Here is an 18,950-nt window from a genome sequence, read left to right as displayed (position 1 = left end):
TCTTTTTTTCTTATACTACCAAACACTGCACAGTAATCAATGTGGAAAAAGGGACTATGATCACAGCAGTTACCACCAGAAGTAGATACTTAATAAATTTAATGATAGCACAATTAAATATGTACACAATATTTCACACTTAGAGTCGTCAGACTCTGTACATCCTTTGGTCGCTCGGAATAATCACAATTATTGTTTTTATCTCTGATCTGTTTAACTTAACTGCCCACATACTTCTTTACTTTTAATTTTGTATACTTCACAGAATTGACAATCAAACAAAAAATATGTACAATACAAATTTGTTTAAGATAAAAATTTAAGACACAGAAAGGCATTGGGTAATGACTGTTTGGTAGCATCAATGTTACCAGTTCATTTTTCATTTTTCTTACACAGTAGAAATGGCCAGAGGTGTGGAAAGCCCACTGTTCTAAGATGGCAGCACTACTGATCCAAATACATTCTGGATAATCTGTTGATCAAAGTACTCATAATTAAGCTCATAGCCAAAGCCAGCTGCCTTTCAAGAATAATTATTGGATATGCACAAATGATTTTATTACTCTTACTGGTTGCCCTTGTGCTGGAACAGTTCATTTCTTTACTAAAAATGGCACTTGTTATAACAAAAATTACATACAGTAAACTAATTTAAGAACACAATATAAATAACACAATCTTGGGATTTGACATTTCCCCTTCTTGATACTGTACCAATAGATTTCATTTTTTGACCCAGTACGCTCTGCTGTTTTTGGTATTGTTCTGACTACTGTTCTGAGAGTGCTAAAATTATGCTGTTTGACTTTGGTTCAAAGTGTCCTGCCAGTGTACAGCTAGGAGCATCAAGGAGGAAATTCAATTTATAAGCGAGGTCAGTTGATATGTCATGCCTTGGGCAACAAACACTCACTTCATGGGTACTTATAATTTTAAGTATTTTTTCATAGAAGCCAGAAAATATTACTAGCTCAGCAGAGGTTCCATGGGATATAGTCCTAATTGATAACAACTTTTATTTTGGCTTCAGCCTACCATCCCTTGCATCTGTTATCATTCCCCACAGTTCAATGATAAAATCATCCGTAAAGCCAAACTCCTCCAGGTCTGAGTTGTCGATGGCTTCAGCAAAATCCATGCTATTGGACTTCCCTTCGGCCTTTTCCCAAATTTGAGTGGCTGGTAAAGAAAACAGGTCAGATAAATAAGTAAACAAAGACACTTGAATAAAACTTACTATGATCAGCCCTCCCTACTCACCCAATTCGGTGTCATTGATTCCCATGAAATTCTCCAATGAGGCGTTTATGTTGTCGATGGCTAGCTGCATTGAGGCATCAGGCTGAAAAATACAAAAAGACCATAATCGTCTTTTGTTGTTTTGAATTTTTATAGCTAAATGAAAGTGGCAAAGTGATGTCTCACCAATTCTTCGATTTGAGCGGGGCCGTTCCCGCGAAGGCGAAGGGTCCCCTTCCCGTTGCCATAGCCCTTGCTCTGTCGAGGCCCCGACCGCGGCCCAATGTTTGCTGAAAGAAGAAAGAAGAAGAAAAATTAATTTTGACCAGTGAATTAGTGGAGAGGAAAACCATCAAAATTCAAACAATTGAGACTTACAGAAACCAGCCTTGAGGGGCTCCACCAGCCTGAGGGTGAATGTGGCACCCTTGGGGATCTCCTTGAGCATGCGAGCGACTTCGAAGTGCCTTCTGCCCACGACCGACACACGGTCAATTTTTTCGATGTGGTCTCCCACCTACAACAGATCGTCACTCATTAGCACATGCCCTCTTCATTTTTTATTCCACTTTTTCAACAAGTTTGGTCGGTGTTTTCTTACTTGGACGTATTGCAAAGAGTCTATGATGCTGCCCTCCTTTATCCTCTTGATGAAGGCGTAGCCCGACCCGTTGTCGGTGATGGTCAGCCCCAGCGCGTCCTCTGTTTTCGTAATCTCGATTTCCTTCGGCCGACCTGATAGGAAAATGACAAAAATGGGCACAATTGAGTGATCATCTGGCAGAACAACGTATCTTCATGGGGAATCCCAAGGTAGATACACTGTTATGTACGGATGCTACACTAGTATTAAGGTGCCAATCAGCTCCGTGCGTCAGTGCCTGCAGTGGCTCTCCCCGCTGCGCGCGTGCGCCAGGGGCTCACCTTTTCTGTGTACGAAAATGAAGTCATCCAGTCCTATCTGGCCGCCGAGTAGCTTCGTCATGTCCACCTTGTGGGTGTTGAGCGTGCAGAACAAGATCTGGAACAAACAGGATTCATCGTTAGAGTGGTTGGAGGTGCGCAGCGGGGCAGATCAACGTTGGGGCGGGAAGTCTCTCTCTCTCTCTCGCACTCAGGGTGTCACGCAGGGGTGCGAGAGAGAGAGAGAGAGAGAAGTCGAAACAAGGGGTGGCTTTCCTCAGCCAATTAGCAACTCGCGTCGGAACGACGGAACGACCGCGGCAGGTCTATCGAACGGGTCCAGCTCATCCTCGTCTGGCATGTTTACGAGCCAGCCTGTCCGCCCATCTCCTGTCTCCCTTCCTCTCGATGACTCTCACGACACTCCGCGCGTGAAAGCCAAAGCCCCTCCGCGTTAAGTAAGTACACTGCCGAGAAAGACGAGCTGGACTGCGCGTCCGTGTGCACGTGTGTAGGTGTGAGCGTGCGCCTGTCTGTGTCTGTGTGTGTGTGTGTGTGTGTGTGTGTGTGTGTGTGTGTGTGTGTGTGTGTGTGTGTGTGTGTTCAGGCTCATTCATCAGATAAAGGGTCTCACCGGTCTCTCAGGATGACGCGTCTTCACCTCTCCTGCCAGTCCTGCCACACGAGCTCAGCCCGCGGCTCACAAACTAAGTCCTCCTTTTATTTTTGGGTGGGAAAACGACAGGCGCGTCTTTAACCAGTCGGGTCGTTTGCTGCAGTGTTGGCAACGCGCCGGCCAAAGCAAAAGGCGCGCATAATCTCCATTATGATAAGTTGTAAATAGTGTGCCTGTGCATACAATATGCATGACGCCGGTGCGCGTGCCGGCCGACCCGGCGCGGCCGCTCGCCTGCCATCAACACATCAAAATTACCGGATTTTATACTTTTAATTGGCCACCGCGGGTAAGAGGTGGGAGGGGGAGGGGCGTCGCCGGGGCACGGCACAGCACGGCGCAGTGCACCGGTGTGCAGTCTGCAGTGTGGCGCCACGCGGCTGCTCTGGCACAGTGGGCCAGAAGGCCGGTGGAGGCGGACAAAACTCTGGACGCGTTTTGAGCACCAGAGTCGCTAAAAAGGTTTCGAACGGAACGTGTGTCCTCACGGATTCCTCGTTCGGAGAGCAATCTATTGATGGGGTCACACGGTCGGTTCGAGTCCCATTTAGCGACTGGATCTCAAAACGCGTCCAGAGTTTTGTCCGCGTACCGGTCTTCTGGCCTGCTGTGTCTGGCCATGGCGCTAGCTAGGCGCCAGGCCTCTAGGCTGACGTAGCGCCGCCATGGCGACGCCGCGCCATGCAAGGCGATTGTCCCCGAGCCGAGGAAAGCCATAGCAGGTGGCTGCTCTTCCAAGAACGCGCCGAACGCGCAGCGCGCCGCCAAGTCAGTGCATACACTGCGGACACTGCGCCATTCCCTTGGCGGGAAGGGAAGCACCAAGAGCGCCAAGTGGACAGTGCGCACGCAGCACGCGGCACTACGCGGCACGCACGGCGGAAAGAACAACACAATTGGGCGGGAAATGAGGCGGGAGAGGGAAGGCCAACGGCAACGGCGGCATTCGTGTCGGCCGAAGTTTCGGACCGGTTTCGGCCGACTTTTGACGTGGAAGTCCAAGTCCATCCCATCGGCGAGCCCAGTGATCCGGCGCGAAGTTGCGATGCCGTGCTGCCGTGCCGGCCGGGGTCAAGCAAGCGGCAGCAAGCGGACGGCATGGCAAAGGCGGCGTCGTGGATCGCTAGCTTCCTTCGAGGTCGTGTCTCCGTCGGGCAGCAATCGTTGAACACGAGCATGGAAACACCAGGGAACAAAGGGACTCCAGGTTGACTTGGAGGGGAACGTCACGAAAAATGATAACCGCCCTAATTAATAGACAGCCCCCAAATGGGTCGACGTTGCACTCGGGGCGCGGCCACGCCCTGGGCGGGACTCCTCGCTCTGTCTCTCTCGCACTCACGGGGCGTTCCGTAGGGGTGCGAGAGAGACAGAGCGAGGAGGGCAGGCGGCGGAATCGCTCGACTGATGGACGACACCGCCGGCCGCTATGAGAAACTTATCGACGCCCCGCGGCCTCATTGGAGCAAAGCCTTGTTCCTTGTTGGCGGTAGTTGGCGGCACTGAGCTCGGCGAGCACGGCGAGCACGCACGCGGCCGAGAGGCCAAGAGGCCGGGAGGCACGTGGCCCTGTGGGAACCGAGGACTCTGAGCACCGAGCGCTTTGTACTGCCTTATGTCACGGCGCCGCATCGCGTTGCTCGTCATGCCCGCCCCACAGTGGGCCAGAAGACCAGAGGAGGCGGTCAAAACTCTGGACGCGTTTTGAGCTCCAGAATCGCTAAATGGGCCTCGAACTGAACGTGTGGCCCCACCAATGGATTGCTCTCTGAACGAGAATTCCAATGGTGGGGTCACACGTTCGGTTCGAGTCCCATTTACCGACTCTGCCGCTCAAAAGGCGTCCGGGATTTTGCCCGCCTCCACCGGTCTTCTGGCCCACTGTGCGCCCCTTCCGTGACTCGTCCGCGACCAGCGACCTCGGCCGGCCAGCCAGGACGGCGTCGTCGATCTCGCCTTCGGCCAGGGCGGCCGCCGACCCAGGACGTCGTCCTCTAACTGTACACTCGACGTCGCCCTCGTGCCCCGGGCGGCGGTCCCTGGACCCTGCAGTCGTTTGCACCGAGTCGCTCACGAGTTCACGACCTCCGCCGTCGTGCCCCACAGCGGCCAGGGAGCAGGGGCAGGGCGGCCGACGAGACCGCGCGACGGAAGTCACGGCGCGGAGAGTCCGAGGCGAGGAGGGTCGCCGACGAATTTCTCGCAAGTTTTGGCGCGGCAAGTTGCAGAAGGTCGCGAGCAAGCAGAGCAAGAGCAAGTCAGGGCTTCCTGGAGGCTTGCTGGAGCCCCGCTGGAGCAAGCCCGACAGTGCACCAGTCCGCTGCAACAGCCTCGGCCGCGGAGCGCAGCGCCAGCGGCGATGGCGAAATAAAACTACCGCCACAGGAATTTGAGTTCGGAGCACGGCAGCGCGGCCAGCGCGGCGGCCGGCGCCGGCGCCACCGGCTGCAGCGACGGGCCGTTGCATCCGCAGCGTCCCGGAGACGAGACGCCGGACCTCGGCTACCGCGTCACCGCGTCACCGCGTCACCGCGTCCTGGAGGACTGGCAGCGCCCCGCCAGGACATTGCTGACATCGCCGTCAAGACCGCTCACTCCAGGACTCTGGCCCGACGCGCACTCAGCGAATCGCAAAAGCGGAAAAAGAGAAATTTGAATAAACGCAGATCCCAGTCCCCAGCGTTCGTAGAAACTACATAAAGATAAGAGATTAGCTGCAGGGTTCATTCAGGCAGTCCAGCTGGGCCGCGTCGTCGCGTGCTGCTGCGAGTGCCGCTTCCAAGGGCTGTGACCTTGCAGCCGCGTCTTGCATTGGCTTCCGCGGACTGCGAGCGCTGCACCTGCGTCACAGTGGGGCAGAAGACCGGCGCAGGCGGCCGAAACTCTAGACGCGTTTGGAGCTCCAGAGTCGCTGAATGGGGCTCGAACCGAACGTGTGACCCCACCAATGGACTGCTCTCCGAACGAGGAATCCATTGGTGGGGGTCACACGCTCGGTTCGAGTCCTGTTTAGCGACTCTGCGAGCTCAAAACGCGTCTAGAGTTTTGGCCGCCTGCGCCGGTCTTCTGGCCCACTGTGCGACTGCGGCACGGAGCAGTGCACTGTTGCACTGCATGCACCGCGGTACACGAGTCCCGGACGGCAGCCTAGGGCAGGCAGGGCAGGGCAGGGCAGTGCACGGCAGGGCAGAGGGACGTGCCGCGAGCCATCGCTCCGTCTGCTCCGTTTACTGGTGTGCTGCCGGTGCTGCCGCCACAGCTGCTGCAACTTGTCCAACCCGTTGGTTGGCCGTTCCGCGCGGCGAGGCGGCGAGGCGAGTCTCGATCGGCCAACAGGACTCGGTGTGCCGGTGTCAAAGTAGGCAAAGTCCCCAGCAAACAAGCACGCGACTCGCCAGACGCCAGCGCCGCTCGGCGCCGCCAGGACGCTCCGGGGCATCGGCCACTGGCGCTGGGGGGGCTCCGGTCGGCACGGCGCCTGGTATTCGGGAAAACAAGAAACCAAACCGACGGACAGACAGACAGACGGACTGACTGACAGAGAGGTCCGCTTTTCGTCTTTTCGTCTTTTCGTCTTTTCGTCATTCCCCGAGATGAGGGAGCCTGAGGGACTCGGGCGTGACGGTGGGACGGAAGGGACGGCGGCGCGTCGTCGCGGTCGTGACCAACATCGCCCGTCTCTCTCCCTCTTTCTCTCTCTCTTTCTCTTTCCGCCTTCCCTCATCTTTTTCTATCTCGCTTCTAATCCAGTTTCACTGCCATGGACCGACCGGCGTCTCGTTGTGCCTCTGACGAGTCCGGCCGGACTCCGCGCTTCTTCGCCAGTCTTCGCCGGGTGGCGCCACTGGCGGGGCTTGTTGCTCTCTCTCTGTCTTTCTCTCTCTCTCTTCCTCGACACAAAAATCTCCGCTCGACTTACTGGTCGGCGAGCGGCGAGGTCAATTTGCTTTGCCTTACAGCCGCACTATCCCCGAGCATCGCCACGCAGCACGGCGAGGCACAGTGGGCCAGAAGACCGGTGCAGGTGGCCAAAACTCTAGACGCGTTTTGAGCTCCAGAGTCGCTAAATGTGACTCGAAGCTTACGTGTGACCCCACCAATGGATTCCATTGGTGGGGCAATCCATTGGTGGGGTCGCACGTTCGGTTCGAGGCCCATTTAGCGACTCGAGCTCAAAACGCGTTTGGGATTTTGACCGCCTCCACCGGTCTTCTGGCCCACTGTGCGAGGGGCACTACACTGGTGTGAGCCAGCCTGGCGTAGCCTGGCGTACATAGCCACGCCAATTTCCAGTGCCGGTGTCGATGTCGAACGCCGGGCTGCGAGGCTTTCCCTGCGGTGCTCGCGGTCTGCCCCGACCGCGCCTAACAGCCGCAGCCTCGCTGGAGCCCGCAGGCCGCAGGCACGCCCTGTCTCTCTCGCACCCCCGCGGAACGCCGGAGCGCCCCGCGAGAGCGACAGAGACAGAGCGACGGGTGGCCTGGGGCGGTCTAGGCCTATCGCCCCGCTGCTTTCACTGCCGCTGTTTCGGCGCATCGGCAAGCCAGGGCCAAGCCAGGGCCTGCCGGGGCTAGCCTCGCTCGGGGCAAACAAGGAGAGTTCACGAAGCCGCAGCCCCGCCCCGCCCCCCGGGGGTCACGAGGTCACCGCCAGCTGATGGGTGTGTCCGTTCCGCCGGGGGCGCAGGGATCAGGCAGCCCGGCCCCCGCGGCACTGGAATGCACTGAAATGCGAAGCGAAGTGCTCAGCGCAGCGATCAACGCGATCGACATCAAGCAAGTCCGAAGGGAACGACGAGACGACGCGTCGGCAAACAGGGGCAGTGTGGACTCAACTGCGCTTCCGCGTGAATCCCGCCACTCACACACACACACACACACCACGTCGAGCAGAGCGCCTTCCCTGTGAATTACCCCTTGACACACACCTTGATAGGTGCGTCGGCGTGCCGGCGAGGCGTGCCCCGCTCGCGGTGTTATCGCCTCGGAGTGCTCGAGTGACAAAAGCTATGATTCCGCGACAGAAGGCAACAGGCAATAACGCGCAGAAGGCAGAGAAGGCAGATAGCGCCCCGCGTGGCGGTGCGGCGGTGCGCGCGTCCGTATACGCCCTGCGCGTCGCGTGCGTCGCGCGTGCCAGATTGGCGGCGTCGGGTTGCCCTCTGCCTTTTTGCCTCGCAGGCCGCACCTGATCGGCACCGGCCAAGGCACCAGCCGCACTACGCGCCGCGATCTGGTTCCGATACCGCGGCCCGGTCGGCCGTAGAGAGGGAGAGAGAGAGGACGTCGGAGAACTTGTCGCTCTGCTCCAGCAATGACGCACGCCCAGCGCGAGTGGCACGGCCGGCACGGCACTAGAATCCTCTCGAAAGCGCCCTCGGCCCGTATCACCGGCATTATTACACCTGCAGGCAGGCTGCCTGCACCGTGGTGCGCTTATCTGGAGTGCTGCTATCAGTGCGGGCCCACTCCGAACGGCCGCTGGCGGAGCTCCTTCTCTCTCGCACCCTTACGGCGCGCCCCGCGAGTGCGAGCGAGACGGAGCGACTGTTCCGAATGAGCGCGCAGGGTCGGTGATAGCGGCCGCGCCACAGAGTCACAGGCGGCGAGGCGAATTCTTTTGGAAATTAGCGGGGAGAGAGGTCCGTCGCTCTGTCTCTCTCGCACCCCCACAGGCCTCACAGGGTGCCCGGCGAGCGCGACAGAGACGCAGCGATGGTCTTCTGGACGGCGTTGGAGGAGGCAGAAGGACGCGTGCATCGGGTCGCGTCCATCTCCATTCGCTTGCGCCATCCTCGCCATCCTCGCCGCACAAGGGCGTAACTGCTACACTGTCCGCGCGACATACGTCGTTGTTCCCGGCGGCCAATTGAGGGCAATTGGAGCGAACATCTGGGCCAGCCCGGGGCCAGCCCCTTTCGCAAACAAACCGGGGGGCGGCGCGGCGACACAGCGCCGATGAGTGACGAGGACGTCACACGCGTTGTCATCGAGCTGCGATGCGACTCTCTGGCCGCGCTGGCGCGCTGACGCACCCAGGACTCACCCCCGGGGTGGCCACGATAGCGAGAGAATCACCTCTGGCTGCCGATTTGACGTGCATGCCCTGGCGGTGACGAGTCATAGCAAAGGTCGGCCACGTCACCGGAAACTGTACTGAAAATTAAAAATGGAACTCGTCGTGTTTCGAAGGAACTCCGAAGGACTCAGAGACGGTCCCTGGCGTGTGGCGCCACACTGCGGGCAGCCTGGCGGTCCGGCGGCCCCCATTCCACATTAGCCCTGATACGAAGGCACATTAATTGAGAGTGGGGCGGCCATGATGAGCCATGCACTGCCAAGGCACTGCCAAGGCGCTGCTATGCACGGACGGCCAAGGCCCCCCCCCCTCCACGAAGGCGCGGCGAAAATGAGTTCCTGAAGGGCTCTGGGGCGGTGGGATGGAAACTAGAAATCGCCCCGACTTATGGCGGCTCCCTTTGTTTCCTGTTACAAAACGGGCCGCGTTTCGGAAGGAATAAAAAAGAAATTAACGACTGTTCATCCAACGCACTGCTGCCTGCCGAGCGGCCTGGCGGGGGCGGGGGCGGGGGCGGGGCGCCCTGGAAGACTTGTTTGGTTTTCTGTCGCTACGCAGTTCGCGCCACGGCGGCCCCGCTCCCACTTCCGGTCCTCCGGACTTCCGGCGCCTGGCTGCAAGCCTGGCTGCTGGAGTGTGATTGCTAGTGGATTTTCTAGGTTCGCGAAACGTCCCTTTCGGGTGTGCCAGGCCAGGCGGCAGCGCAAGCCGAGTGACCCCGTCACTGGAAGCGGCGCGCTGCAAGTAGGCTGCCTGGCTGCCTGCCTGCCTGCCTGCCTGCCTGGCGGACAGGACAATGAGGGGACAGGGATGTGTGCCAACAAAAGCATCGGGCCGTCAGAGCGTCACCGGCGCCGCGCCTCGCGTCTTACGCCCACCATTTCCAGCTCCGCGGAGAGCGTCTCCCTGGAGGCCCGGAGGGGAGGGAGGCTCCAGCCGAGGGGTCAGGGCCCGGGCCGCGGGCGTGGCACTGGTCCCGGCACTTTCATCCCGTCGTTGTCCCAGGTCCTCTCTGGTCCGGTCGGGGCGCGGCGCGGGGCGCGGCCCCGGGCACACAGCCCTGTTTGCCGCCGCCGTCGTACTTGTTATTGTTGTTGTTCATTCTGGTGAGCGACGCACGCGGCCGAAGCCCGAAAGCCTTTCTCGGCGTACAAGATAGAGGTGGGCGGCGGGGCGGCACCACGACGGCCTTTATCTTGTCCGCGAGGCGCGCCTCTCCTACGCACACCGCACTGCAAGGCCCGAATCTTGGCCTTACGTCAGCGGCGGATTTTATGAAGTAACTAGTACACTGCGATCACCGCACCGCCGGGCCCAACATCGCGCAGGGATCGGAAAGTCGGCCCTGGAACACTCCACAGTGGACCAAAAGACCGGTGGAGGTGGCCAAAACTCTAGACGCGTTTTGAGCTCCAGAGTCGCTAAACAGGACTCGAACTGAACGTGTGACCCCACCAATGGATTCCTCGCGTCCTGTGCAATGCTTTGGCGCGCTTTGACCGTTTCCTGCTCCGGGGTCGAGCTGGCACGCCTCCGCGACGACCGGCCGGCAGGGCGGCAGGGCGGCAGGGCGGCAGGACGGGTTGTTGTGCACACATTCTCCAGCGCGTCGTTTAAAGCCGTGTAAAGTGCACCGTGGAGCGTGCAGGCCAGACGCGGGCCGCGCTTAGGCACCGCTTGTTGACGGTGGCGCCGCAGTTGACCCCGTTGCGCTCCCCGCCACGGCCCCGGGGGCGCCAGGGGGCTCTGCGGGGCCCTGCGGGGGGCAGAGTGCCTCCTCCTGTCTCTCTCGCACCCCGACGGTGCGCCAGCACGCCCCGTGAGTGCGAGAGAGACGGACGACGCCTACAGGCGGGGAAGCCCTGCCGAACCGCCTCGGAGAAACCTCGACGTCCTTCGTGTCCTTCGAGTCCTTCCCGAAGAGCCGGAAGCCATTCGCCCTCGCGCTGCCTCCCTCGCTCTTCTCACACCTACGCACACTGGCACAGGAGTGACGGACGATTGCTCGCGGTACGCGTACCGCGGTGGGCGGCAAACCCAGTTATTCTGCCACCACTCATGGCTAAGGAGGAACGGCATGGCAGACGGACAGACAGGCAGACAGGCGGACGGACTCCGCTGCAGACCAATCAACCGCCCCCCTCAGCCTCGTATTTGGTTTGGGACTCGGTCATTTCGGACCACCCGCCGCGCGCGCCCGCCCGGGCGCCCGCCGAACGGCAGGTAGGCAACCCGCCGTCTCCTGCGCGTCGTGGTTGCCTACCCGCCAGGCGCTCGCTCTCCACGAGCTCCTCCAGGAGGCTCTTCTCTCTCCGATACTGCCGCGTCACTGTTTGAGCGTGTTTGTGTCTTGTGAGTGTGTTAGTGTGTAGGTAGGGCGGCGGGGCCGCGGCTGGGCGGCAGTGAAAGCGGAAGACGCGTTTCCAAAACGAGAGGCGATTCGGAAAAACGGCGACTGCGGCGAACGGCTGGCTCTGCAGCAGCGCGTTGTCCAGCGGCAGGACTCCAGCGACTGGACTCCAGCCGGTCCAGAGGACGGCCTGCTGGCGTGCTGGCGTGCCGCTGGCCGCGCCGTGCGGCCCGGCGTGGCCCGGCGCCCCTCCGCCCCGCCGTGGCGCTGTGGTCTGTGCCGTACCGGTGCGCCCGGTGCGTCGAGCGGAGATGCTTCCGGTTCGGCGTATCCGGTGCGGCTCGGCTCGGCACGGCCCGGTCCGGCCCCGCGACACGGGCCCATAGACATGGCCGGCAGGTCGACCGCCCCGCCCCGCCCCGCCCCGCCCCGCCGCGCCCCGCCCCGCCGTCTTTCCCCGATGAAGCCGTTCGAACGCCGCGAACTGACCTACCTAACGAAAATAATTGCACGCCGAGTGGATTTTCTTCCGCCGTGCCGGTTTATGACAGAGCAGCAACGGGCAGGGAATACCTATGGCTAGACGGATGTGGAAGGGGGAGGGGGGACGACCCTTGTAGTAGAGAGTCCTCCGGACTCATCCGAGACAGCCGCGCTGAGTCGGTGGATTTGTGGCCGTGGTCGAGCACGCCGCCAGCCTGGAGGCGGGCCTGAAGGGCCTCCGCGTGCGTCGACGGCCACGTCGGCCTCGTCGTCGTCCTGGCCGTTGCCACGGCGCCTCGGCCCCGCCAACAGCGAGGAGCGTCCGCCAGCGCCATAATTCCTAGCCGATCGGCCCGGCACTGTGAGCTAGACGGAGACAGGCCGGCACTGTGCGTCAGACAGAGAAAGAGACGCCGCCGGCGCCGCTCGCGGTTAATTACCGTCATTTTTCTCCGTAAAACGCGCCGCATCGACCGGGATTCGAACCCGCAACCCGCGGCTTGGCTTTCACACGCCGCGGAGACTTGAGTGCACGGCGGGCAGGGGCCGCGCGGGGCCGCGCCTTCGCGAAGGCAGTCCTCTATCTCTGACGACGCGAAGCCGCGAAGCGGGCAGTGAAGAATGTCAATACGTTCCCCGCAAGGAAAATCTTTTTGCGCGGTTGCAGGGGCGTTGAACCTCAGACATTCCAAAGCAAACTTCAGCTGCTCATCCAAATCCGCGGGACGAAAGCGAAACATGTTTGTGATGAATGAAGATCGGGGACTCTACCGGCCGCAGAGCAACTTATCACAAATGCCTTGAGCTTCGCGGTCGGCTCGGTTCGCTTCGCGGTCGGTTCGTCGCCGGAACGTTCCACGCGTCCACTCCTTCGGTCGGCCTGGGCAAACGGACAGGACAGGGGCACGTCATAGGCGAGGTAGTTAGTCCTCGGAGGTAGTCAAGCGCAACACACCGAGTAAGAGCCGATTTCCGATCAAGCAGACCAACGTGGACGCTGGCCTGTAAAATTTCAGCACTGACGTGCGCTTGTTGTGAGCGGCCGAGCCGAAAGCGACCGTCACGTCGCAGGGCTAGAAAGCTGGTGATGGTGATGGCCGTCGAGAGAGTGTGGAGTCCACACTGTGGCGTCCGCGGCCAGGCGGCCAGCACTGCCTGTGAGGCACACGCCCATCACGGGCATCATGAGCCTGCCGCGCGTCTGTCTGCGGGTGCGGTTGGTGCGGTGCGTTCCGGCCTCGGCCCGCACGTACTCGTCGTACTCCTGAGCGGCAACGCCGCAGCGCTGCCAGCGCCGGCGGCGTGCCGGGACTGCAGGGGGCGGCACCGGCTGCACCCCTTTCGCTTTTAGGGGTGCGGACAGCCGACTCGCTCCGTCTCCCTCGCACTCGAGGGGCGCTCCGTCGGAGTGCGAGAGAGACAGCGCGGGGCGGCCAGTGCGTGCCGAACGGCCGAACCGCCGCCGGCTTGGGGTAGGGAAGGGAAGGCAGGGGGTGGCGACGGCTGGCATCGCAATCCAACGGGCCCAAAGTTTGCAAAACTTTGTGCTCTGGTTTTGCGCGGTTTGCGCTAGAGGCCGGCTCGCCAAAGGTTGCTCCCGTTTCGAATGGAGGCCGGGAAAGGTCGCTAGCACCCTCTGGTGGGCGAGGACGGCCCCGCGCGCCCCGCGGCGTGGCCCCGATAGCTTGACTGCAGGGGTGACATTTTGACATTTTGGCGGCCGCAAAGGACACAGGACTCCCCCGCCGTGGCGCCGTGGGGGCCACGCTGTGCGCCGCTGTGGCATCCGCCGGGCCGCCAACACCACCGCGTCCTCGGCCGCGTCGGCGTGGTGGCGGTGGTTCAAGCCGAACCGAAATGAGGTAACCCGGGCACGCTGGAGCCGGCCTTCAGCCGCCCGCTTCAAGACCAGGCGGTGGCAGTTCACGACTCTCTGAGAGAATATCGGTAATGCCCGTTTAATTAATTACCATGAATTACCTCGTCGGCCGGCGAGCGGCCTTGGTTCCCGCGCCATTGACACGGCCAGGGCGAAAGCCGCAAACAGCAAACAACAACAACAACAGCAAAGCTTTAATCGGCCGTTTGCTCTGCCCGTTCGCCGGCTATTATTGCCTGCGATTTTCGCAGGCACGTGCCCGCTCTCTCGGTCTCCGTCGCTCTGCCTGCCTCTCTTGCGGGTCACCCGCCAGAGCCCCGCGAGGTCGGGGAGGTCGAGGAGGCCGTGGAGGCCGGCAGCCCCGTTTCCTCCCATCCTCCCGCTACTACTCTTCGCCTTGACTCTTCATTCTTTTTCGGGGTTTCGTTTTGTCTGAGCGACCCGGAGCGCGGGAGTTACGCCGCCGCCGTTTCCGCGCGCCGAGCACGCGGCACCGCGCGGCACGAGGAGGCGTACGCCGGGCGGGGCGGGGCGGGGCGGGCGGGGCGGGCGTGGTATAATATGCCGCAAGACTGCCTCTGTGTGCGTCATAAACGAAAACGAAATGACTTATCCAAGGCGCCGCACCACTCGCACGCCAGCAGACGCGTCTCCACACTGTACTCCTCCTGGCCGGGTAGCTGGGTAGAGGGCGGTGAGGCGGTACACTGTATTCGGCATGGCTTGGCCGTCCTTTCCACGACCGCGCCGCCACGCCGCGCCACGCCACGCCCTAGCGGCGACCTCCACAGGGCACAGCGCCGCGCAGCCGGGCTCCCTCTAGTGCCCTTCCAAGGCCCGAAGCGTGCCGAATGCAGCAGCAGCAGCAACAACATCAACAACAAGAGGAACAACTACAACAACAGTACAGTAAAGGTTAGGCATGGCCAGGTCGTGCTCCGGCGCCACCCCCGCCCCCAACGCCTCGTCTCGAAAAGTAAACCCTCCGAGTTGCATCTTACTGCCCCAGGCGCGCCCATGGTTTTATTTTTCGCAGTGCCTCAAAGCAGAAAGTCGCAGTGGTCAGTGGACGGGGCGTCCCTCCGACTGCGTGCTCGAACCGCGCTGGAAGTTTTGGCCACGCCGCGACCGAGCCGTGAGCCGTCACGGGCCAGGTGTCATGTTTGCATAGACGAAGCAGTCTGGTTTCGACGCTGGGCCTGTCCGTCTGTCTGTCTGTCCGTCCGCTGGGCCTTCCCTGCCCTGTCGCGGGCGCCAAGGCTTCTTGAGTAAGCCACCGGTCCTAACTGCAGCGATTACCGCGCGAACCGCAATCACGACTTGAATCTGGTTTACATTGCAGGTCGCTTCGGCTCGGCTCGGCCGGCTCGGCCGGTCCGCACCCGAAAGCAGCCGAAGTAGTGGCCCGGCGTGGTGGTCGCGGTGGGCACCGCGGTGGTGGGCATCATGGTGGCGGGCACGCTCTGCTGCACAGAGTGCCACCGGCGCGACGCAATGTGTCGGCGGGGCGGGGCGGGGCGGGGCGGGGCGGGGCGGGGGGGTGGGGCGGGGCGGGGTCAGCGCGCCGTGCTGTCGTGATGCTGCTCCGGGCTAAGCTTCCAGAGGCCCTTTTGAACCTCGACGCCGTGGCGCAGGCCTTCCCCGGGCAAGGACGCGGCGACAGGACGCGGCGTGTCCTCGGCGGCGCGCTCGGCGGGGAGGAAGAGGAAGCCGTAGAGGGGCGGGGCGGGGCGGGGCGGCTTAATCGAGGCGGCCGAAACGCACCTCGGCCTCCTCCACTTGCCTCAGAGTCCGGCAGTCTCGGGGTCTGGCCCAGGCTCGCGCCCAGGCTCGCGCCCAGGCTCGCGCCCAGGCGCCCAGGATGGGGCGGAGGTTGAGGTCAAGTGGAGCAAGCGGAGCAAGCGGAAAGGACGGCCAGCGGAGCCATTCGTCGCTGTCTCTCTCGCACTCGCGGGCGTTCTCCGGGCGTTCCCTGGAGGTGCGAGAGAGGCGGAGCGACGGAGCGCCGAGCGGAATCAGTCGGCCGGCCGGCCGGGCGGCGGGCAGTGGGCCGAGGATTCGCTTTGCATCCAGTCCGCGGCGCGTGGCGGCCGGAAAAAAGAGGGGGGGCAAGAAGAACACGTGCTTGACCTGAGGCGCCCTGCAGTGCGAGAGAGACAGGGCGACGAAAGCGCTGCGCTGCAGGGCGGCTGCAATGCCCTCATCGCGGTGCTGCACTCGTCCGCCAGCACACTGTACGCCCCCATGGCTGATACGCAGCCCTCCCCGCCGACGCTCTGCCTCATTACCAACTATCAGCTAACGTCGGCGACGTCGGCGAGGTGGGTGTCTCCGTCTCTCTCGCACTCGTCGGGGCGCGAGGGCGACGAGGCACCGCGCCGTGTGAGTGTGTGTGAGTGCGACCGCGGCGGTTGGCAGTGTGCGGGCGGAACTGCAGTTTAGAACGCCGCCGCGCCGTTCCTCCGTTCTGTATATATATACGTGCGAGCGACCGCGCTACCGCCTCGGCTTGTCGTACTCGCGCTCCGCGAAAAAGTGGCTCACATCGCTCATACGCGTCGCGCAGCGCGCTGCGCGTTCGAGGCCGTCAACTTTTATCCCTTTACTTTACTGCCACCGGGCCGACGAGCCCGACGAGGGCAGGACGACAACGCGCTTCGCCCGCTTCGCCGTTCGACCTCTCCCGCGGCATTCCCTGCGGCCAGGACGTCCACCTTTCAGAAAAACTCAGTCGCCGCGGTGCAAAGTCAGTGCTGTCGCACAGTGGGCCGGAAGACCGGAGGAGGCGGCCAAAACTCTAGACGCGTTTTGAGCTCCAGAGTCGCTAAACAGGACTCGAACCGAGCGTGTGACCCCACCAATGGATTGCTCTCCGAACGAGGAATCCATTGGTGGGGTCACACGTTCGGTTCGAATTTAGCGACTCTGGAGCGCAAAACGCCTCTAGAGTTTTGTCCGCCTCCATCGGCGCGGAGATGATCTCGACTGCTGCCAGCGTGGTTAACGTTTTTAGCAGGGTGGAGTACAGTACCGTGCATACCCAAGCGCGTGACGGTGCGCGCCGCCCCGCCCGCCGCGCCCCTCGGCCCGCCCCCACCTGCTCCCTGCTCCAGCTGTGTCGCCGCCACGCCGCTCTACACGCCGCGCGCCACGCCGCCTGTCCGCGTGCAGTGTTGCCAACCGCACAACAAAGCACGTCGACAAAGACGAAACCCCCAATCTGGAGTACCAGAGTATCACGACCACGGCACTGCCAAGGCACTGCACAGCACGCGTTGCAGGAAAACAAGCCTGGCCGCCCTGACTGCCAGATAACCCGTCGATGAGAGCGCGAGCCGTGGCCGGCACGCCGAGGGCCGCCGAGGGCCCGGCTTACTGCCGGCTTACTGCTTAGCGACGGTTCGACGGCACACTCGAGACTCGAGACGAGATGCCGAGTGACGTGTCGTGACGTCGGCGTGTTTGATACGGAGCTGTCCGACCAGTTTAGCCGGGCATTGCTCTGAACCTGAAAGCGTTTCGCGCTCTGCTGTCCTTTCGGACTTCGAAGGGACAGCCCTTCGGACGAGGAGGCCATTGATGCCCTCGGGTGTTTGATTCGAGTCCCTCTCCGCAATGCTGCGCGCCCCTACGCCCCCCGCCCCCCGACCACGACGACGGGGCCCGACGGGGCCCCCGGTGCCCCATCCCATTCATGGAGAGGCACGCACAGAGTTTTCGTTGCTAGATGGCTAGATAGCTTAATTAGTCGCGCATGCTGATGAGGCTGGCGCATTCCTTTTATTCCACTCCTCCAGTGGGCTGGCAGTGCGAAGCAGTGTGGTGCGAGGCGTTGACGGAGTGGCCTGCGGCCTGCGGGTTGTCGGTTCGAATCCACGTCGCGCCGAAGCCGTTTACCCCGCCTCCGTCTCGTAATTGGATTCGGGTGAATCTGCGTCGGCAGCGAGTTCCGGCGGCTTTCTGTGGCGGTGTGTGGCGTGTAGTCTGCGGGCTTTGACATTCCCTTTACCACAGACAGGGTGGCGCCAAACGCCCCCAGCTCGCAATCGCGAAGTGACCACGAGGCGGGCTTCTGGACCACCAAACACAAGCAACCCGCACTGTCGGCGAGACCGTGAACCGGCCCCTCGCGTTGCCAAAGAGACAGGTACCGGCGAGGACCGCGCCCCGCGGACTTACATCGTCCGGAGGGAAGTCGTAGCACTCGGAGATCTTCTGGTAGAGCTCCCTGACGGTGGAGAAGCCACAAATTAGTCCAGTGGGGGAGCCGTGGGCTTGCTGGCAGTGGAAGACGAGGGGCTGCCGCTGAGGAGTCGGCGGTGCGGACTGGTTGTGCAGCAGCTCTCGCTCGCCGCCGTAGCGGCCACCATCCAGGTCGCCGTTGTGGCCGTTGGTGTCGCCCAGCCCGCCCAGCACGGGCACAGAGTCGGCCTCCTTCTTGGCGCTCCGCTTGTTGAAGAGCGGCATGTTCTTGAGCATCGCGCCGGCCACCGGCACTAGCACAGGCACTTATTCACAGATTCGTATTCACAGACACATTCATGCACTCAACACTGGCACTCGCACTCGCGGCGCGGAGTCCCGTCCGCGGCGCGCGGCGCTACGCGGCGCAGGGGACTTTAACCTGGATGTCGCGCTGCGGCGCTGCGGCGCGGTGGGCACGGCACGGCACGCCGTCAAGGCCACGCACTGCCACGGCTCCAACACGGCGGACTCGGCCTCGCTCCGCGCACGCAGTACGCACCGGCGTTCTGCTGCAGGGCTGCAGGCTGACTGACAACGCAACGCGGCGAGGCGAAGGCACAGAGCGAGGCGCGGCGCGGCGCGGGTACGCGAGTATGCAGTCCAAGCCCGCGACGTCGCCCCGCCGCGCCCCCCCCAGCCCCACCTCGCGCCGGCCCGGGCGACCGACCGGCGGGCACCGTGGAATTCCCCCTCCACCGCCCCTCCCCTCCCCTCCCCTCCCGCCGCGCCGGCCGAGCTTTCTTCTTTCTCCGGTTAGTCTGTTGAAGTTAGGCCCGTCCCGTCCCGTCATCTTGCCCACCCTCGCCCTGCCAGCCCTGCCAGCCCTGCCGTCATTGTGACTGACGGGCGACGCGGACGCGGCGAAGCAGCGCAGGAAGCACGCAGGAAGCGATCCCAGCGCCCAGGATGCCTCAATCGACTGGACTTTATCTACGGGCCGGTTCCTTTCGACTTGTCATAATCGGGAGCGCGCCCGGAGATCGTTTTCATTGACGGTTCGAGCTGCTGATCCTTATTCTCGGAGCACAGGGTTTCGAAATGGATAACATGGAATCTGAATAAGTGGCGTCAATGGAGCACCTTATTTACAGGAC

At 61.8% G+C, this 18,950-nt stretch overlaps 1 protein-coding gene across 1 annotated transcript; it reads right to left on the bottom strand.

Annotated features, from left to right (window-relative positions):
- Positions 1 to 82: 82 nt before the first annotated feature.
- Positions 83 to 18,253, bottom strand: LOC117645327 (PDZ domain-containing protein GIPC3). The gene is made up of 7 exons (XM_034385424.1): positions 17,791 to 18,253; positions 2,167 to 2,263; positions 1,844 to 1,977; positions 1,621 to 1,759; positions 1,429 to 1,532; positions 1,264 to 1,345; positions 83 to 1,182 (listed from the first exon to the last, which is right to left on the bottom strand). Exons 1-7 carry the CDS (start codon positions 18,088 to 18,090, stop codon positions 1,019 to 1,021), a joined length of 1,020 nt encoding a protein of 339 aa, XP_034241315.1. The 5' UTR covers positions 18,091 to 18,253; the 3' UTR covers positions 83 to 1,018.
- Between the last annotated feature and the right edge of the window lie 697 nt (positions 18,254 to 18,950).

The sequence above is a fragment of the Thrips palmi genome, unplaced genomic scaffold (assembly GCF_012932325.1).
Source record: "Thrips palmi isolate BJ-2018 unplaced genomic scaffold, TpBJ-2018v1 HiC_scaffold_18, whole genome shotgun sequence".
NCBI lineage: Eukaryota > Metazoa > Arthropoda > Insecta > Thysanoptera > Thripidae > Thrips > Thrips palmi.
The sequence above is the reverse complement of the archived record's forward strand: the minus strand, read 5'-3'. Positions and strand labels throughout refer to the sequence as shown.

Excerpts from the sequence above, each read along its gene's own strand:
- LOC117645327 (XM_034385424.1), bottom strand. The coding sequence starts at position 18,090 with ATGCTCAAGAACATGCCGCTCTTCAACAAGCGGAGCGCCAAGAAGGAG. Across the intron at positions 1,533-1,620 it reads GCCCCTCAAGGCTGGTTTCT|CAAACATTGGGCCGCGGTCG; the intron begins GTAAGTCTCAAT and ends TTCTTCTTTCAG. Across the intron at positions 1,346-1,428 it reads CCGCTCAAATCGAAGAATTG|CCTGATGCCTCAATGCAGCT; the intron begins GTGAGACATCAC and ends TGTATTTTTCAG.